A 13,817-nucleotide genomic window follows, 5' to 3' on the forward strand; every position below is an offset into this window, starting at 1 on the left:
CTTGTGTACGCCCAGGCTTCCGTATTCCAGATGCATGAAAAGATGGTTCATCGCTTTTGGGAGATCTAATATGTTTAAATGTAGAGGACTTGAGCTGGTTTTATAAGCACAAACTAACACCGACCTTTTACCATTTTTATCTAATACTTGATAAACTATCAAATTTTACCATATTATATATGTTTGTGATGTTACACCAATGTAAACATTTTCATACATATTTTTTAGGTAAATGTTTTTGTTTTTAATTTATCTACAAATTTCTCAATTTTATACTGTTTACGCAGGCCTAAGCAGCCCATTTTTTTAAATAATGAATATATCAAATTCATTGATTGGATTGCTCAATTATCATCATTTGATTCTACCTAGTGCAGTTACGCACACTTCCTTTTCTCTCTACTCATTATATTCCGACGCACAATGTAAAAGTTGTCAATGCTGGCCAAAATTGTGTCACATGGAAATGCGTTGTTTATAATCAATAATGGTTTTATTGGTAGTAGATCAAGTCGTAAGTTTTGGTTAAAAACGGGTAACACTTTGGGAAGTTTGATAGATTGTTTATAAAACCGGCTCTTACTGTATTTATCAGTGTGGTTGCAATATTTTTATTTGTGGTTTAAGCAATACAGGAATTATCGACTGAGGAATTCATAAGTGAACGCTCCTCGCATGATATTAGTAACTTACCGTTATTATTATAATGATATTTTTCCTTTTAAATATAAGTTTGAAGTTGCAATTCCGCTCAAATAAATTTTTTTCAACATCAAATATTGTTATTTGGGACCGAACGTGTCTGTACTTGTCTTATTTTTGCATGACAATAATATTTATAATAATTATTTAATTTGTATGTCAAATTAAATAATGCAAAATAACATTCATGTACAATACATAAATAATTATTTTGTTATACATACATGTCGCTCACCTTTTTCAACAATGTCATACATATATCAAAAATTGTCGATTTTCAGTTGTGCATGTTTTCGGAATGCACAGAAAATGTACTATATCCCAGCAAAAGCGGCATATTTTTAACTTAATATTTACCCGCTACAGGGCAGAAAGTGTTGTTTTTGCATTTTGAAGAAAAGGTATTATTTTACAATTTTTATTTTAATATACTAAATATTTTTCAAACGGATAAAAAACATTCAGGTTTACCTAAAAAGATCTGGTGCACAGTAAAAAGTTCAATAAGTGGCTTGATATTTATTTTTAATACATTTCACTATATTTTAAAACTTTAAACGATCTCTTGAAAAATCAAATTTTTTGATATATGACGTTGAAAGGAGTGAGCAATGTGTAATAATATACAAGACTTATTTTTTTGTTCATTTTTATCCCACATTCTTAATACATACGTAAATGTTTTTTTTATTATTATTTATGTAAGCATTTATATCTAGATGCATTTTTCTTATTTTTGTGTATCGAACATTGAATAATCTAAACGTTGTCTAAAAATGGTTTGTTTTTTTTTATTTTTTATTATTATTCATATAAAGGCTGACCAAGAATGTAGAAAAATTATTTTACACCAACACTAAACATTGATTTTTTTTTGTAATTGGTAAAAAACATTACTGAAAACCATAAAAAAAAAGATAATAACATTTTTTTTAAAATAGATATACGCGGATCTGACTCTATTTCACTACGTAACTTCTTTGACTATCTGTTGCGTGACATGCAATGACTATGTTATGGTAATTTGACACTATGGAACATGCTTTTTTTATAAATATTTTTGGCCATGCTGTAATCAAATTAATGTATACAAATCAAAACTTCTTTTAATATTTTAAGATTTGAAAAAAAAATATATTAAAATAGTCTAATCAATTCTAAATCATTGTCTACAGATTTTAGAATATGTATAAAAATATTTAGATCTTTTTCTTTATAACGAACCGTTGATGTAATGAATTTTTGGTGTTACAAATTAAATAAGCAATAACAAAACACTATATTTATTATACAAGAACTTCTGTGGTCCACGGTTTATTTTATTTTTCTATACATTTATATTTTTTAGCTAATTTGACATAATATTTTTATTTAATTTACATTGTTGTATATTTAAATAAATACCTGTATACTTGTGACTCATGAGCTATGTACAATATATTTTTATTGTAAAATAAATAAATTAATTGAATGACGGTCTTTTTATTCTGAAGTATAACGCGCCTTATTTACTCATTATTAATACAATCATGGTTTGGACTTGTGGAACGAACGAGTGAGGAAAGAATGGATAAATAAATTCATGAGGCGAATGTAGTTGTAAAATGAAGCAGAGGAAAACTTGGAACGATCAGGTTTACCAAATACTTGAAAGCGGCCGGGTCAGGAGTCGAAATAATCGGCGAGTATACATGAGGAGATGCATGAATGCGGAAAAGGCGAAGAATGTTTACAAAGACAGTGGTATGGCTTTCTATTTTCTCTGCCAATCCCTGCGGTTATCAATTTTTAGTAGGTAACTCTTTTCTTTTTAAAACAATATATGTATTTATTTAAAAAAAAACCTTTTTATTTCAATACAAAAACAGTGTTTTAAGAAAAAGATTGAATAACCTCAAATGTTCCTTGGGTTTAAAAATATTATGTTGTGACTTATTGAATTTTTTTAAACCCTTATCCGCACCCCAATGGTGCATAGGGCACTGTGTCATATAAACGCAGTGTTATCTTGATCGTTTACACATGAAGGAAGGGTGATCAGCCCTCCGCTTCATGTACCAGTCCATGGTAATATTGAATAAATATTACAGTGAAAAAAAATTTTTATAGCCTTATATAATATATTATTACTCCAAACTAAGTGCATATTTGACTTTTTGTCTCTTATTCTTGAACGTAAGTGCTCGAGAAACTATCATGACAAAAAAAAACATTTTTATAATAAAATTATGCAAAATAATAGTTAAAACCCTTACGAGGTTATTATTATAATACACTACATAAATTCATTCAATTTAAATTCATTTTGTCAGAAAAAAGTATATTAAATCGTGATTTTCAATCCTTTATCTGTATGTATATATGCAACACCATATATAAAATAGAATTATATCTAGTCTCCCACCAGTCTGATGAAGTCGGTAAGGATGAAACCCGGTCACTGGTCAAATAAAATATATGTGAAAAAACTATATAGTTGTTGACTCTTAGACTTGGAGTTTAATTTGTAGAACTCCATTTTTTCAGAGTCTACTAAATTATATTCTATTATTCATCATTATTTATCATGACATGTATCATAAGCGAGATGCAGATATATTTTATTTATTAACCTTTTTGAGTCCTGACCCTACTTAAATTGAAGATTTTGTGACCCAGGATAATATAAAAATATGGTTTGACCTAGACCCGTAGATTAAGAAACGCTGTCTGAAGAGGTTAATACAAAATGTAATTCATAGAAGAATGAGTAATGACTCATGAGTACATAATGATGTATTCTATTTTTTATAATGACTTTATATTAACAATTCTTTTTTTAATTAATTTTGACAGTCTCTTTGACATCTCACTTTTCGATACCAAATTTATTTTTGCAATATAAATTTTATAATTTTAACTAAATCAGCAATTCTTTATTCTGTTTTAAATTTTTCAATATGGACGAACTACAAGATGATGTTTCCTTGCATACGAGAGTGTTTCTTTTTTCTACTTTATATTGGAAAACTATTGTAGTTATTTTAACCATAGGGACCTTTACACCCTTAATTATGACAGCACAATCAGACGTAAGTTTATTTTTATTACTTTTTCACGTTTGCCTACCTCCGAAAAGTAGAATTTGTACCACGATATGATCCAGAGCTCAATTTAGTGGGATCGCTTTTAACACATTGTTTACGGGAAATGGTTGAAAGCATCTTTTACATACTGTTGGTAGAGAGTGGGAAACACTTATAAGTGTTCTACTTGCTTACTTTTGGTAGAGCGCGAGAGACGCCAAGAAACAATGTACAGATCGGAATTAGGTTTGCGGTTACTTGTGATTAGGTTACTTGTATATACTACCCTAATTAGTACACTAATTAGGGTCGGGGTTGATACAAAAACTGCCGGGCAATGCGTTAATATAATGACATATTATCCTGGGTGCCTTCACTTCATGTAATGTACAATTGAGATAACACTAAATTTTTATGTGAATTTTTTGATGATTCTGGGATGTTGATTTTTAGTAACGGCTATCCGCAACACCTTCTTGATTCATTAGCTCCAATTTCAATATGGTTGTGCTCATTTTAAAACCAGGATCATTACCTTCTATTTTGCCTCTGAGAATCACCTCAAATATTTAGTACTTAACGTCATCAAGATGTGTCTCAGAAGCATTTTACAATGATCAGTAAAACTGTCAGATCATTCTTGTAGATCTAGATCATTAAAGTCATCTACCCTTCACTGTTAGTGGTCATTGGCATTAATGGAATTGGATTTGTGTTATTGATAACTGTTCTTATTAGTGCATTTCCCTCACTCCTTTCAAGAACGTCATAAATAAAAAAACTTGATTTTTCAGGACAACATTTTTAAAGTTTAAAATATAATTCAATGTATTAAAAATAAATATGAAGCCACTTTTTGAACTTTTTACTTTGCAACAGATCTTTTTTAAGTAAAACCTGAAGGTTTTTTCTCCATTTGAAAAATATTTAGTATATTTCAAAAAATAATTAAACAATACATTTTCTTCAAAATCCAAAAACAACACTCTGCCCTGTAGCGGGTAAATATTAAGTTAATAATATGCCTCTTTTGCTGGGATATAGTACATTTTCTTGGCATTCCGAAAACATGCACAACTGAAAATTGACAATTTTTGATTAATGATGTTCTTGAAAGGAGTGAGCGATTTGTGCCATAATGCCTTTTTGTTATATTTTAGGAGTTAAGATGTATCCTTTGTATATTGATAATAGCCATATTTTCCTTCACTGGGGCATTACCCCTTGCAATAGCTTCTCTGTTGCCATTCGTTTTATTTCCGATCTGTGGTTTGATGAGCTCCAAAGAGGTGGCACTCAGTTACATCAAATCTGCCAGTATGACTCTTCTGGGGTGCTTCATGATCACTGTTGGAGTCATGGACTCTAATCTGCATCATAGAATGGGACTGCTGTTGATACAAGCGTGGGGATATTCACATAAACGGTCAGTATTTTAATATTAATTATTTTATGTATTCTTACCTAGTAAATATCTTTAAGGGTGAAGACTGACCGGAGCATTTCGTCGTAACGTAACACATTATGATGCGAGCATTCGTATCGTCAGTATAGCGAGCCGAACGTCAGTCTTCACCCTAACACTGCATATTTTTTGGCATATTCATCTGCGAATACGGCAATGATAAATGTTCAATGTATTTTTTTTAAATACGGACTGCTAATTCAACTGGTTAGAGAAGCAGATGCAACATCCGAAGGTCCCAGGAAGAAGTCCCAGAGTAGGCAGTTACTTTTTTTTCTGGGATATTATTAATACGTATTGTTGTAATTATTTTTTTTATTTTTAAATTATAGTCTTTATTCAACCATAGTCGGTAGTCGGTACACTTGTAATGGATGCCTATATTTTTTTATTTTTAAATAGTACCTCTAGTGACACTAATAGTTCACAAAGTTTCTTGATGTTTTTTTTTGTTATTGCATAATAATGTCAAATGAATTTTAAAATAACAAAATTTTAATTGCAAAAAAACTTTTTGTTTTATGTGGAACAGACTTATAACGTTACAGTCATGACATGGTTAGTTTTCTGGAAGAAATAATGACACAATAGATGGAAAACTCATCTATGTTTACCATTTCAGTGCTTCCCAATAATTCGCCTCATCGACCCGTTTTATATTTTGTAAATTAATATAAAGATTTCCCTTGTTAAAATAATTCTGTACTATCCATCTATTTATTTAATATTTCACAAGTTGTTATAAATATGATTGCATTAATAATAAGGAGATCACTGAGTTCAAATGTACATAATGTGTGCTGTTTTAGTCTCTGCTTTGGATTTGGTTTTACAGCGATGCTACTAGCAATGTGTATACCAAACCCCATGGTTATTATGGTGATGTTACCAGTTATTAAAGACTTCCTTGAAATTCTACGTACAGTAAGTTGGATAAGATAAGAATATTAAAACTATTTAACTTTGTAGCTTTAAATTATATATTTAATTCTATCCTTCATAACTGAGAATGCCTCAAACTTCTAACCCCAGTAGATCTCTTTTCAACTGGAACAGTCCTGTGCTGCTCCATTAAAAGGAGATCATCCACCGATGCCTCCGATAGCTCCATCTGTTTTGTTGTCGTCCAAGTGACCTCGAACCTTGACACATCCCACTAAGATATTTTTTTCAGACTAGGATTCCTAAAATCTAGATGACCCTTATTTTGTTCATAGTTAAGATTTTTTATTCAGTTGTAAGACCTAATTTCAAACTATTTAATTTATTTTTATTAGGAAGGCATCGCTGAAATATATGATGAACCTTCATCTACAAACATAATTGATAACGACGTACAAAAGGATGAAGAGGCCGATTTCCCCAATTCAAATGATGCCAATAAGTAAGGAGCTGTTCACTTCTTAGTTATTTGAACTTGTATCTACTGAAATGAAATATAAATAAGTTAATCAAAAATTCCTTGACTTATTAATTTATTTAAACTTTATGCACAGAAAAATGATAAGTAAATTGGCAGGCTTATTGCTAAAATGCAATATCTTCCAACCAACCAAATTATTCATCCAATTATGCATAAAAATTCCGGACTATTTTCCTTTGTTTGTCTTCAAAATTTATATTGTGAACACAAATCATATACCTGTGTAATTTATTCAAATCGTTAATCGGTGTAAAAGTGTCAATATTTAAATTTAAAAAAAATGAATTATTATTGAACTTTTCATATTGACATAAAAAACAAAGAAGATAAAATTTTAATTAAAATTTTCAATAAATATTTGTTTTAATTTTTCAGATCATATCCACCGAGCGATATTGCCATGTGCTACTACATCACTGTTGCATATTCTGCATCAATTGGTAAATGCTAATAATCGCCATGCATATATGATAACATGAGTGGGGATTATATATTATATAAAGTATTAGTTACCTTATATACCCCACTGACATTTCAAGAAGCCAGGAGATTCAAACCAGACCCGGGAATGTGGCAAGGGATATTAAAATATAAGTAAAGTGATCACTTAAACCCGGTCTATGACAGGTTATAGCCCTGCTAATACCCAGACTTCCACATTCTCTTCTCAAACTTCTTTCTTTCCTTTGAGATACATATAATATCTTGGTATCAATCTCAAGAAGGAATAGTGAAACCAGCATTTGTATACAAATACATGGACATTCTCTAAATATTATTACGAAATAAAAATAAAATAGAATTTTCAAAGTTATCTTTAAAAATATATTTAGATGACCTATTGCTGCAGCATTCTGTATAAAATTCAATTAATTTTAGTATAAAAATGTGTTTCATTTTAATATTAATATTTTAAACTGAAGTTACTCTTAACATTGTTTCAGGAGGCATCGCCAGCGTAATCACAACTCCGGGAAACTCAGCATTCAAAGGCCTCATTGAAACGTAATAACTACTTTTAAGAAAATAAAACTATCACTCAATATATGCATTACATAAGTTCCTCGAGCCGAGAGTATTGCTTCCTTCCCACCCACCCGTTAGCTTCCACCTTCCGGTGGGCTTCTTATTGCGACCTCAGTACTCCTGTCCTAGATAGTTTCCTTTTACTCTGCAGCTATTAAGCTTTGGCTTACTGCTTCATTTATAATGACTCATGTATCATTTCAAATCAGGGTGGTACCTGATATGGTCGCGAGATATCAAAAATATGTTGTATGACCATATCAGCTGACACAGGCACCATAAATGTTACATAAGAAAGCACATGCAAAATAGAAAATACTAAACAAGTACAGTTTTTTTTATAATTATTTATTTGCTAACACGGTAGACTCTACCAGAATGGAAAGTTAATAAATTTCTCTGATGATTATAATAATAATAATAATAAATATGGTTAATTTATATAACGCCATTTCTGTGAAAAATCATCTCAAGGGTATATGATACCTATGTCCAAGAAAAATTATAATTATTTTTCTCTTTTCTGAATGTAAAACAAACTGAACCTTAACGTCCCCACCTTCCGGAGTCCTTTCCAGTCCCCACTGACCAGATCATTTCATAATATCGCTCGCGGCGAGCGCTCCGTCTACACGAATGCACTGACTATACGAATACTCGCATCATAACGTGTTACTTTACAACGTAATGACTCCGGTCAGTCCCCACCATTAGAATAAGAATAAGAAATGTGAAATAGTTTTTCTACGGGATATATAATCATTTTTAATTAGCATACATTGTTTGATGTTAATATTGAATGCATTAAAATACAGTAGAATAATCAATGATATTTTCCAATTTAATGTTAAATTTTGAAATATAATAATTTAAATAAATCAGTTGACATACATTCAAGATTTTTTTTCAATTTCCAGGATGTTTCCAGAAGGACCTACTGTTGAATTTCCAATTTTCTTTGCAAACAACATATTGGCGATGGTTTTACTCCTGATCTTAATTTATATATATTTCCTTATTTCCTACTTTGGCCTTTTAAGGTATTTTTTTATATGATTCTTTTCCAATAATGTGAGATGATCATTAGAAAAAAAATATTACAATAACTATCTTCTTTGTTAAACTTGATTGCAGATTTTTGTAGTATTTTTTATATGCCTAATAACATGACATTTATAAAGATTATTCAAATTATTATTACTGATAACATAATTACCTACCTAATAATTAAGTACCTGTTTAAGGTTTTTTCTAATATTTTTTTTATTGATCTTTCGTACAAGAACATGTAATCATTTAAAATTCATATTAAATTTAATTCTAGGCCTCAAAGTTCCGCAGCAGTCTCATCAGAAATGTTGGAACATGAGAAAATTGCCCTCAGAGAAGTTGTTCATACTCGATACAAAAGTTTGGGCCCGCTCACTTTTCATGAAATGGTAATCAAAATAACATTCGGTCTTTAAAAAATAAAAAAAATAAAAAAAACCATTGGAGACCCTTAGAAAAAAAATAACAGGATAACATGTCCTAATATTGGTGTCTTCAATAGTGCCACTTGAGGCGGATGCTACACGTTTCTTGCGCTATGTAAACGCACCAACCTCTCCATCCTCCAGGAACTAGCTATTGCTAGTTCCTGGAGGATGGAGATGAAGATTCTCCACAACATGCGGAATAACTAACATTTAAAACAAGATTCTGTCCTATTACCAGGAAGAATAACTAATGTTGAGAAGGGATAGTTGAGGTTATGTCAACAAGAAGATAGTCTTCTGAAGAAAATTTTGAAAAATTTTAAAACAATTTTGAAAAATTGACTGACGAAATTTGAATGACCAAAAAAAAGAAGGAGTTTTTTGGGCCTTATCCGCACCCAGGTGGTTTATAGGCACTGTTTTATATCAACACAAGAGTCAACCTGATCGCCAATTGATGATTAATTCTGCACTTCAAATTCTTGGATATAGGAGTGGAATAAATTTGAAGTGATACGTGAATGAAGGACGTTACTGCCCTATGGAAAAGGAAATGGAAGAGAAATAGTAGATAGAAAAAAGAGAATAGCAGCGATGACTATGGCACAGGGAGTTATATACTCCTACTCCTACCAGCTAGTATACATGTAAAAATATAGTAATATAATTTTTTTTTAAGTATTTATTTTTCACTCAGTGAAAGGATATTTCTGCCAGTGTCAAGTATTATTTTTATTTACAATCAAAATTGTAATAATAACAATTAATACAAAATTTTATAGTTTAAATGCGTTTAGCTTTATCATTTTATAAATTATGACCGGAATTAATTCAAATGTGTGTTGATGATAATACCGTGTAAACTTATATTTTTCCCATTTGTCAACATAGCAGAGGCCATCATCTTCTAAGTTTTATGGTTCTGAAGTTGTTGTACTTCATTTTCTTTTCCCTTATTGTCCTGTGTATAACATTTTTACAGGCGACTGGATTTTTTCTCACTGTAGAAATTGCAATGTACTTATCTAGAAAACCTTTCTACCACAATGGATGGTCAAGCTTGTTTAAATTGTGAGTATTTATTTCGAAAACTTTATAGTGTATTTATATCTACTAACATTAATATTAAATGGTTTCACAACAAAATCCAACTGACATAAGATCTATCTCACTAAAGCTCCTGCTGACTTTCCATCAATATTGACAGGGTCTGTTGGCTCTACATGGCTCCTTTGATGTTTTTTTTCTGCTACAATAATGTATCTAATGTTTAAAAACAATTATCGAGCAATAATACATAATATGATATACAAGACCTCTGCCTTATGGATGACAACGATGGATAGACACAATAGGGAAAAGATAATGCAGGACCATAACACGAGAAAAAATTTAACAAAGGGGGCCAAAATTGCGACTATTCTTGGACGATAAGTTGATGATTTTTTTAATAATAGTATTTTACATTAAAATATTTCTGAAATCCACGTATTTCGTGAAATAATTATGTTTATATAAACATTGCACATTTGCAGAGAGCTAGTTAGTTTCGCCATTTCTTAGAATGTGTTGAAAGTAAAATAATGTTTATTCTAATATGTCAATATTTTTTCCTCAGAGAGATACAGAACTCTATGCCATCACTACTTATTGTGGTTCTTATGTTCATCATACCAAAGGACCTAGATTTTCTAGATTATTTCAACCCTAAATTAGGTAAAAAATTATGTTTTAATTGTAATTATTTAATACGGTAGGAACAGTGACAAAACCACAGGGATAATATTGTAATTATTTTCTCATATTTAAGCAATCAAAATCCATGAAAACTTATATGGTCCTCTTTGTGCATATTATAAACTTTGGTGTAATCAAGGGTTTTGATGACCTTCCAATTATAAATTTCCCTTACTGATTTCATATTTAAATAATATTGGATATTATACTTGTATTTATTTAAATTAGGATAGGATAATAGTCCTATGAACAAAACGACTATTTAGCCACAATAATTTTGTATAAATATTTTGGATAGTTGAGTTATTGAATTTCTTGTAAAATTTATACAACCAAGATAGTCAGGAGAGCGATTGTTTAAGAGTTAATAAATTAGGAGCTGGAAATACTCAATACGCAACCAAATTTTTGTACTGATTTTCTAATTGGCGTTGACTGATCGAATACAAAAATCGAAATATGTAACAACTTCTTGTGTAGGTGCTAGTTACTTTTGTTGATTTTGTTCTAGGATTTGTTTTTCCTTACACATATTATAAATGTTTAAAATATTAATATTTCTTTGATATTAAGACGTAGATGAAAGTCTGTTAAGTTGCGAATAGCAGTCTGGGTGTATACAAAGCTTGCGACTTATCATTGGCTGGTTTAGTTGATCACTTTATACACTGTTACATTCACCATTCTACCCATGACACACTTAAAATATTATTTTAATATTTTTTTTTAATACAGGTAGGTCATCTCTTCCACAAACAAGTAGTCCTGGACTTTTAGAGTGGAAGAAAATTCATGACCAAGTACCCTGGGGATTTATTTTTCTAATTGGTAAATATATCATCTATTCTGGTTCAATACATCAATATTCTTCAAAATACATATTGCAGAATGGTGGAGAGTCTGAATATTTCTAACTCGTCTAACTGACACGCACACACACAAAACATTCTCAATAAGGTTTCTAATTTATAGGTGCCGGGTATTCGATGGGTGCTGTTGTGGAAAAGACTCATGCACGTCTTATACTTCATGATTTGGTGTCATGGTTTACCTACATTCCTGAGCCATTCGTTTTACTTTTGGTTATAATTATAACAAAAGCGCTTTCTGAACTTTGTTTGAACATTGTGGCTATTAACCTACTGGTACCGTTATTTTCAGAAATTGTAAGTGGTATTTTTTTTTTTCATTTTAAAATGTATTTTTATCCATTGGGGAAAGTGATAGTGATGACACTATCACTGATGCCACATGATGGCAGTAAAATAAATCTTTAGCAGACTCAATGCAAACTGTGCATAAGGTTAATTTTTCTGTAAAAAAAGGGTCATTTTAATAAATTGAGTGAATTTGGTGAGTAGATGCTCAACTGTGAAACTGGCATCACAGGGCTGATTCCCGTCAATTTTTAATTGATTAGGTGTTTGTGGTGTAAAATATATATGTATGTAAGGTCGCTTCGTCCTGAGGTTCTTCACTACATCCGTTTCACTCCTCTCAAATATCGAGAGCAGCACTGATTACCCGACCCTCATATAGTAACAATCAAGTTCTCACCATTTCAATCTGAATTGGCCCAATAGGGGTCCAAAGGAGAAATGTTTTTTTCATAAAAGGACTTTTTACATAATGCAGTTTCGTACAATTTTCGTACAGTTTCGTAACTTACCCAGGCTAGTACAAGTAGTGGCATGCAACCCAAGTACCTTATCCATTGGTGGTATTCTATTTTTTATACCTGCTATATTTCCTTTCCCGGGTTCTGTGTCCTATTAAATATATTACACTCTTAGATCCGAGAATCTAGAGTGGAGAACTGATCACCGTGCCTTTGTACAATTGATAATACCACGTCAATAAGAATTGTACCAATAAACAGAATATAATTTTTATGAGTACTTTTTCAGGCATGTTTGTGCAGAATACACCCTTTGAAATTGATGATGGGAATGTCTATGGGTGCAGTTATAACTTTCCACTTTCCCATAGGTGCCCCTTCCAATATGATACTAGCTAGATATGCTAATATTCCTACATACAGAATGGTATAATAAACACAATTTCTTCTATTATCATTTTCTATCGCCAAACTCTGTGGAGACATCATTTTTAAATGTCGAAGGTTTGAAGCTTAAAATGGTATTTAAATTTGTATATCAATATAATGACAACAATATATGATAATTCATTAAACCAGCTTTATATGTAGTTAAATATCTGTAAAATCCATCATTTGAGATGAGTAATTGAAAAGGTTTTACAATTTTGACTTTATTCATTACATTTCCAAACTAAAATATAGAGATATGTGACTTTGTCATTTGATTGAATCCCTAAAAACTACTTGTCTGGGAGTAGAAAATAAAGGATTGGGAAGGAAATAATAAAAAATACATTACAACCATTTACAAACAGTTACACCAATCAAAAGTGAATATTTTTTTAGTGTCTTTGAAACGAGAAAATAAAAGGTTTATTACTAATTTTAAAATAAACAAAAAAATGCTTTGACGCATTCATGATTTTTTTAAATATTGGAACCGTTTAGAACACAAAGGCGTTAGTTGTGCTTATGAATAAAAGCCGCAATGGTCGTAAGGTTTTTATCTAACTTGAACCATTTTCATTCTCAACTCACAAGTTTTATATTTCAATAAATTTAATATATTTTTATAAATTATTTCCAGGCTATTGCTGGTATCGGACCATCAATTATCGCAGTGACGGTGTGTTGGATATCCCTGTTATTTTGGACTCCTTTCATTATACCTTCAATGAATGAGTTCCCCTCGTGGGCTATTATTCCCCAACCATTGGAATTTAAATCTCTGGTTATTTCTCAATATGACGATCTCATTTATATTTAGATAAATTTTCAAATAAAAAAAATAAAAAAAGGAAAATAACCTTTTATTTATTAC

At 30.7% G+C, this 13,817-nt stretch overlaps 1 protein-coding gene across 5 annotated transcripts; it reads left to right on the forward strand.

The window, feature by feature from the left end:
- The first annotated feature begins 3,487 nt into the window (after positions 1-3,487).
- Positions 3,488-13,788, forward strand: LOC148304617 (protein I'm not dead yet-like). 5 transcript variants are annotated; one of them, XM_088268020.1, is made up of 14 exons: positions 3,499-3,773; positions 4,928-5,193; positions 6,042-6,156; positions 6,510-6,616; positions 7,031-7,095; positions 7,600-7,660; positions 8,599-8,721; positions 9,006-9,120; positions 10,142-10,230; positions 10,778-10,875; positions 11,632-11,724; positions 11,869-12,062; positions 12,804-12,941; positions 13,584-13,788. In XM_088268020.1, the coding sequence occupies exons 1-14, from the start codon at positions 3,642-3,644 to the stop codon at positions 13,761-13,763; spliced, it is 1,776 nt and encodes a 591-aa protein (XP_088124146.1). In that variant the 5' UTR covers positions 3,499-3,641; the 3' UTR covers positions 13,764-13,788. The 5 variants fall into 5 exon arrangements, 3 of the variants coding, with proteins under 3 accessions (XP_088124148.1, XP_088124146.1, XP_088124147.1); XM_088268021.1 differs by lacking the exon at positions 3,499-3,773 and having other exon boundaries at positions 5,052-5,193; positions 6,068-6,156; XR_015838319.1 differs by lacking the exons at positions 10,142-10,230; positions 10,778-10,875; positions 11,632-11,724; ... (1 more) ...; positions 12,804-12,941; positions 13,584-13,788 and adding an exon at positions 9,652-9,778 and having other exon boundaries at positions 3,488-3,773; positions 8,599-8,662.
- Positions 13,789-13,817: the final 29 nt, after the last annotated feature.

This window comes from Brachycentrus maculatus, unplaced genomic scaffold, assembly GCF_059751285.1.
Source record: "Brachycentrus maculatus isolate JH-2025_06_01 unplaced genomic scaffold, ASM5975128v1 h1tg000310l, whole genome shotgun sequence".
Lineage (NCBI taxonomy): Eukaryota > Metazoa > Arthropoda > Insecta > Trichoptera > Brachycentridae > Brachycentrus > Brachycentrus maculatus.

Coding starts and splice junctions, on each gene's coding strand:
- LOC148304617 (XM_088268020.1), top strand. CDS start 3,642: ATGGACGAACTACAAGATGATGTTTCCTTGCATACGAGAGTGTTTCTT. Junction 5,194..6,041: donor TGGGGATATTCACATAAACG/GTCAGTATTTTA, acceptor GTGCTGTTTTAG/TCTCTGCTTTGGATTTGGTT. Junction 7,661..8,598: donor TTCAAAGGCCTCATTGAAAC/GTAATAACTACT, acceptor TTCAATTTCCAG/GATGTTTCCAGAAGGACCTA.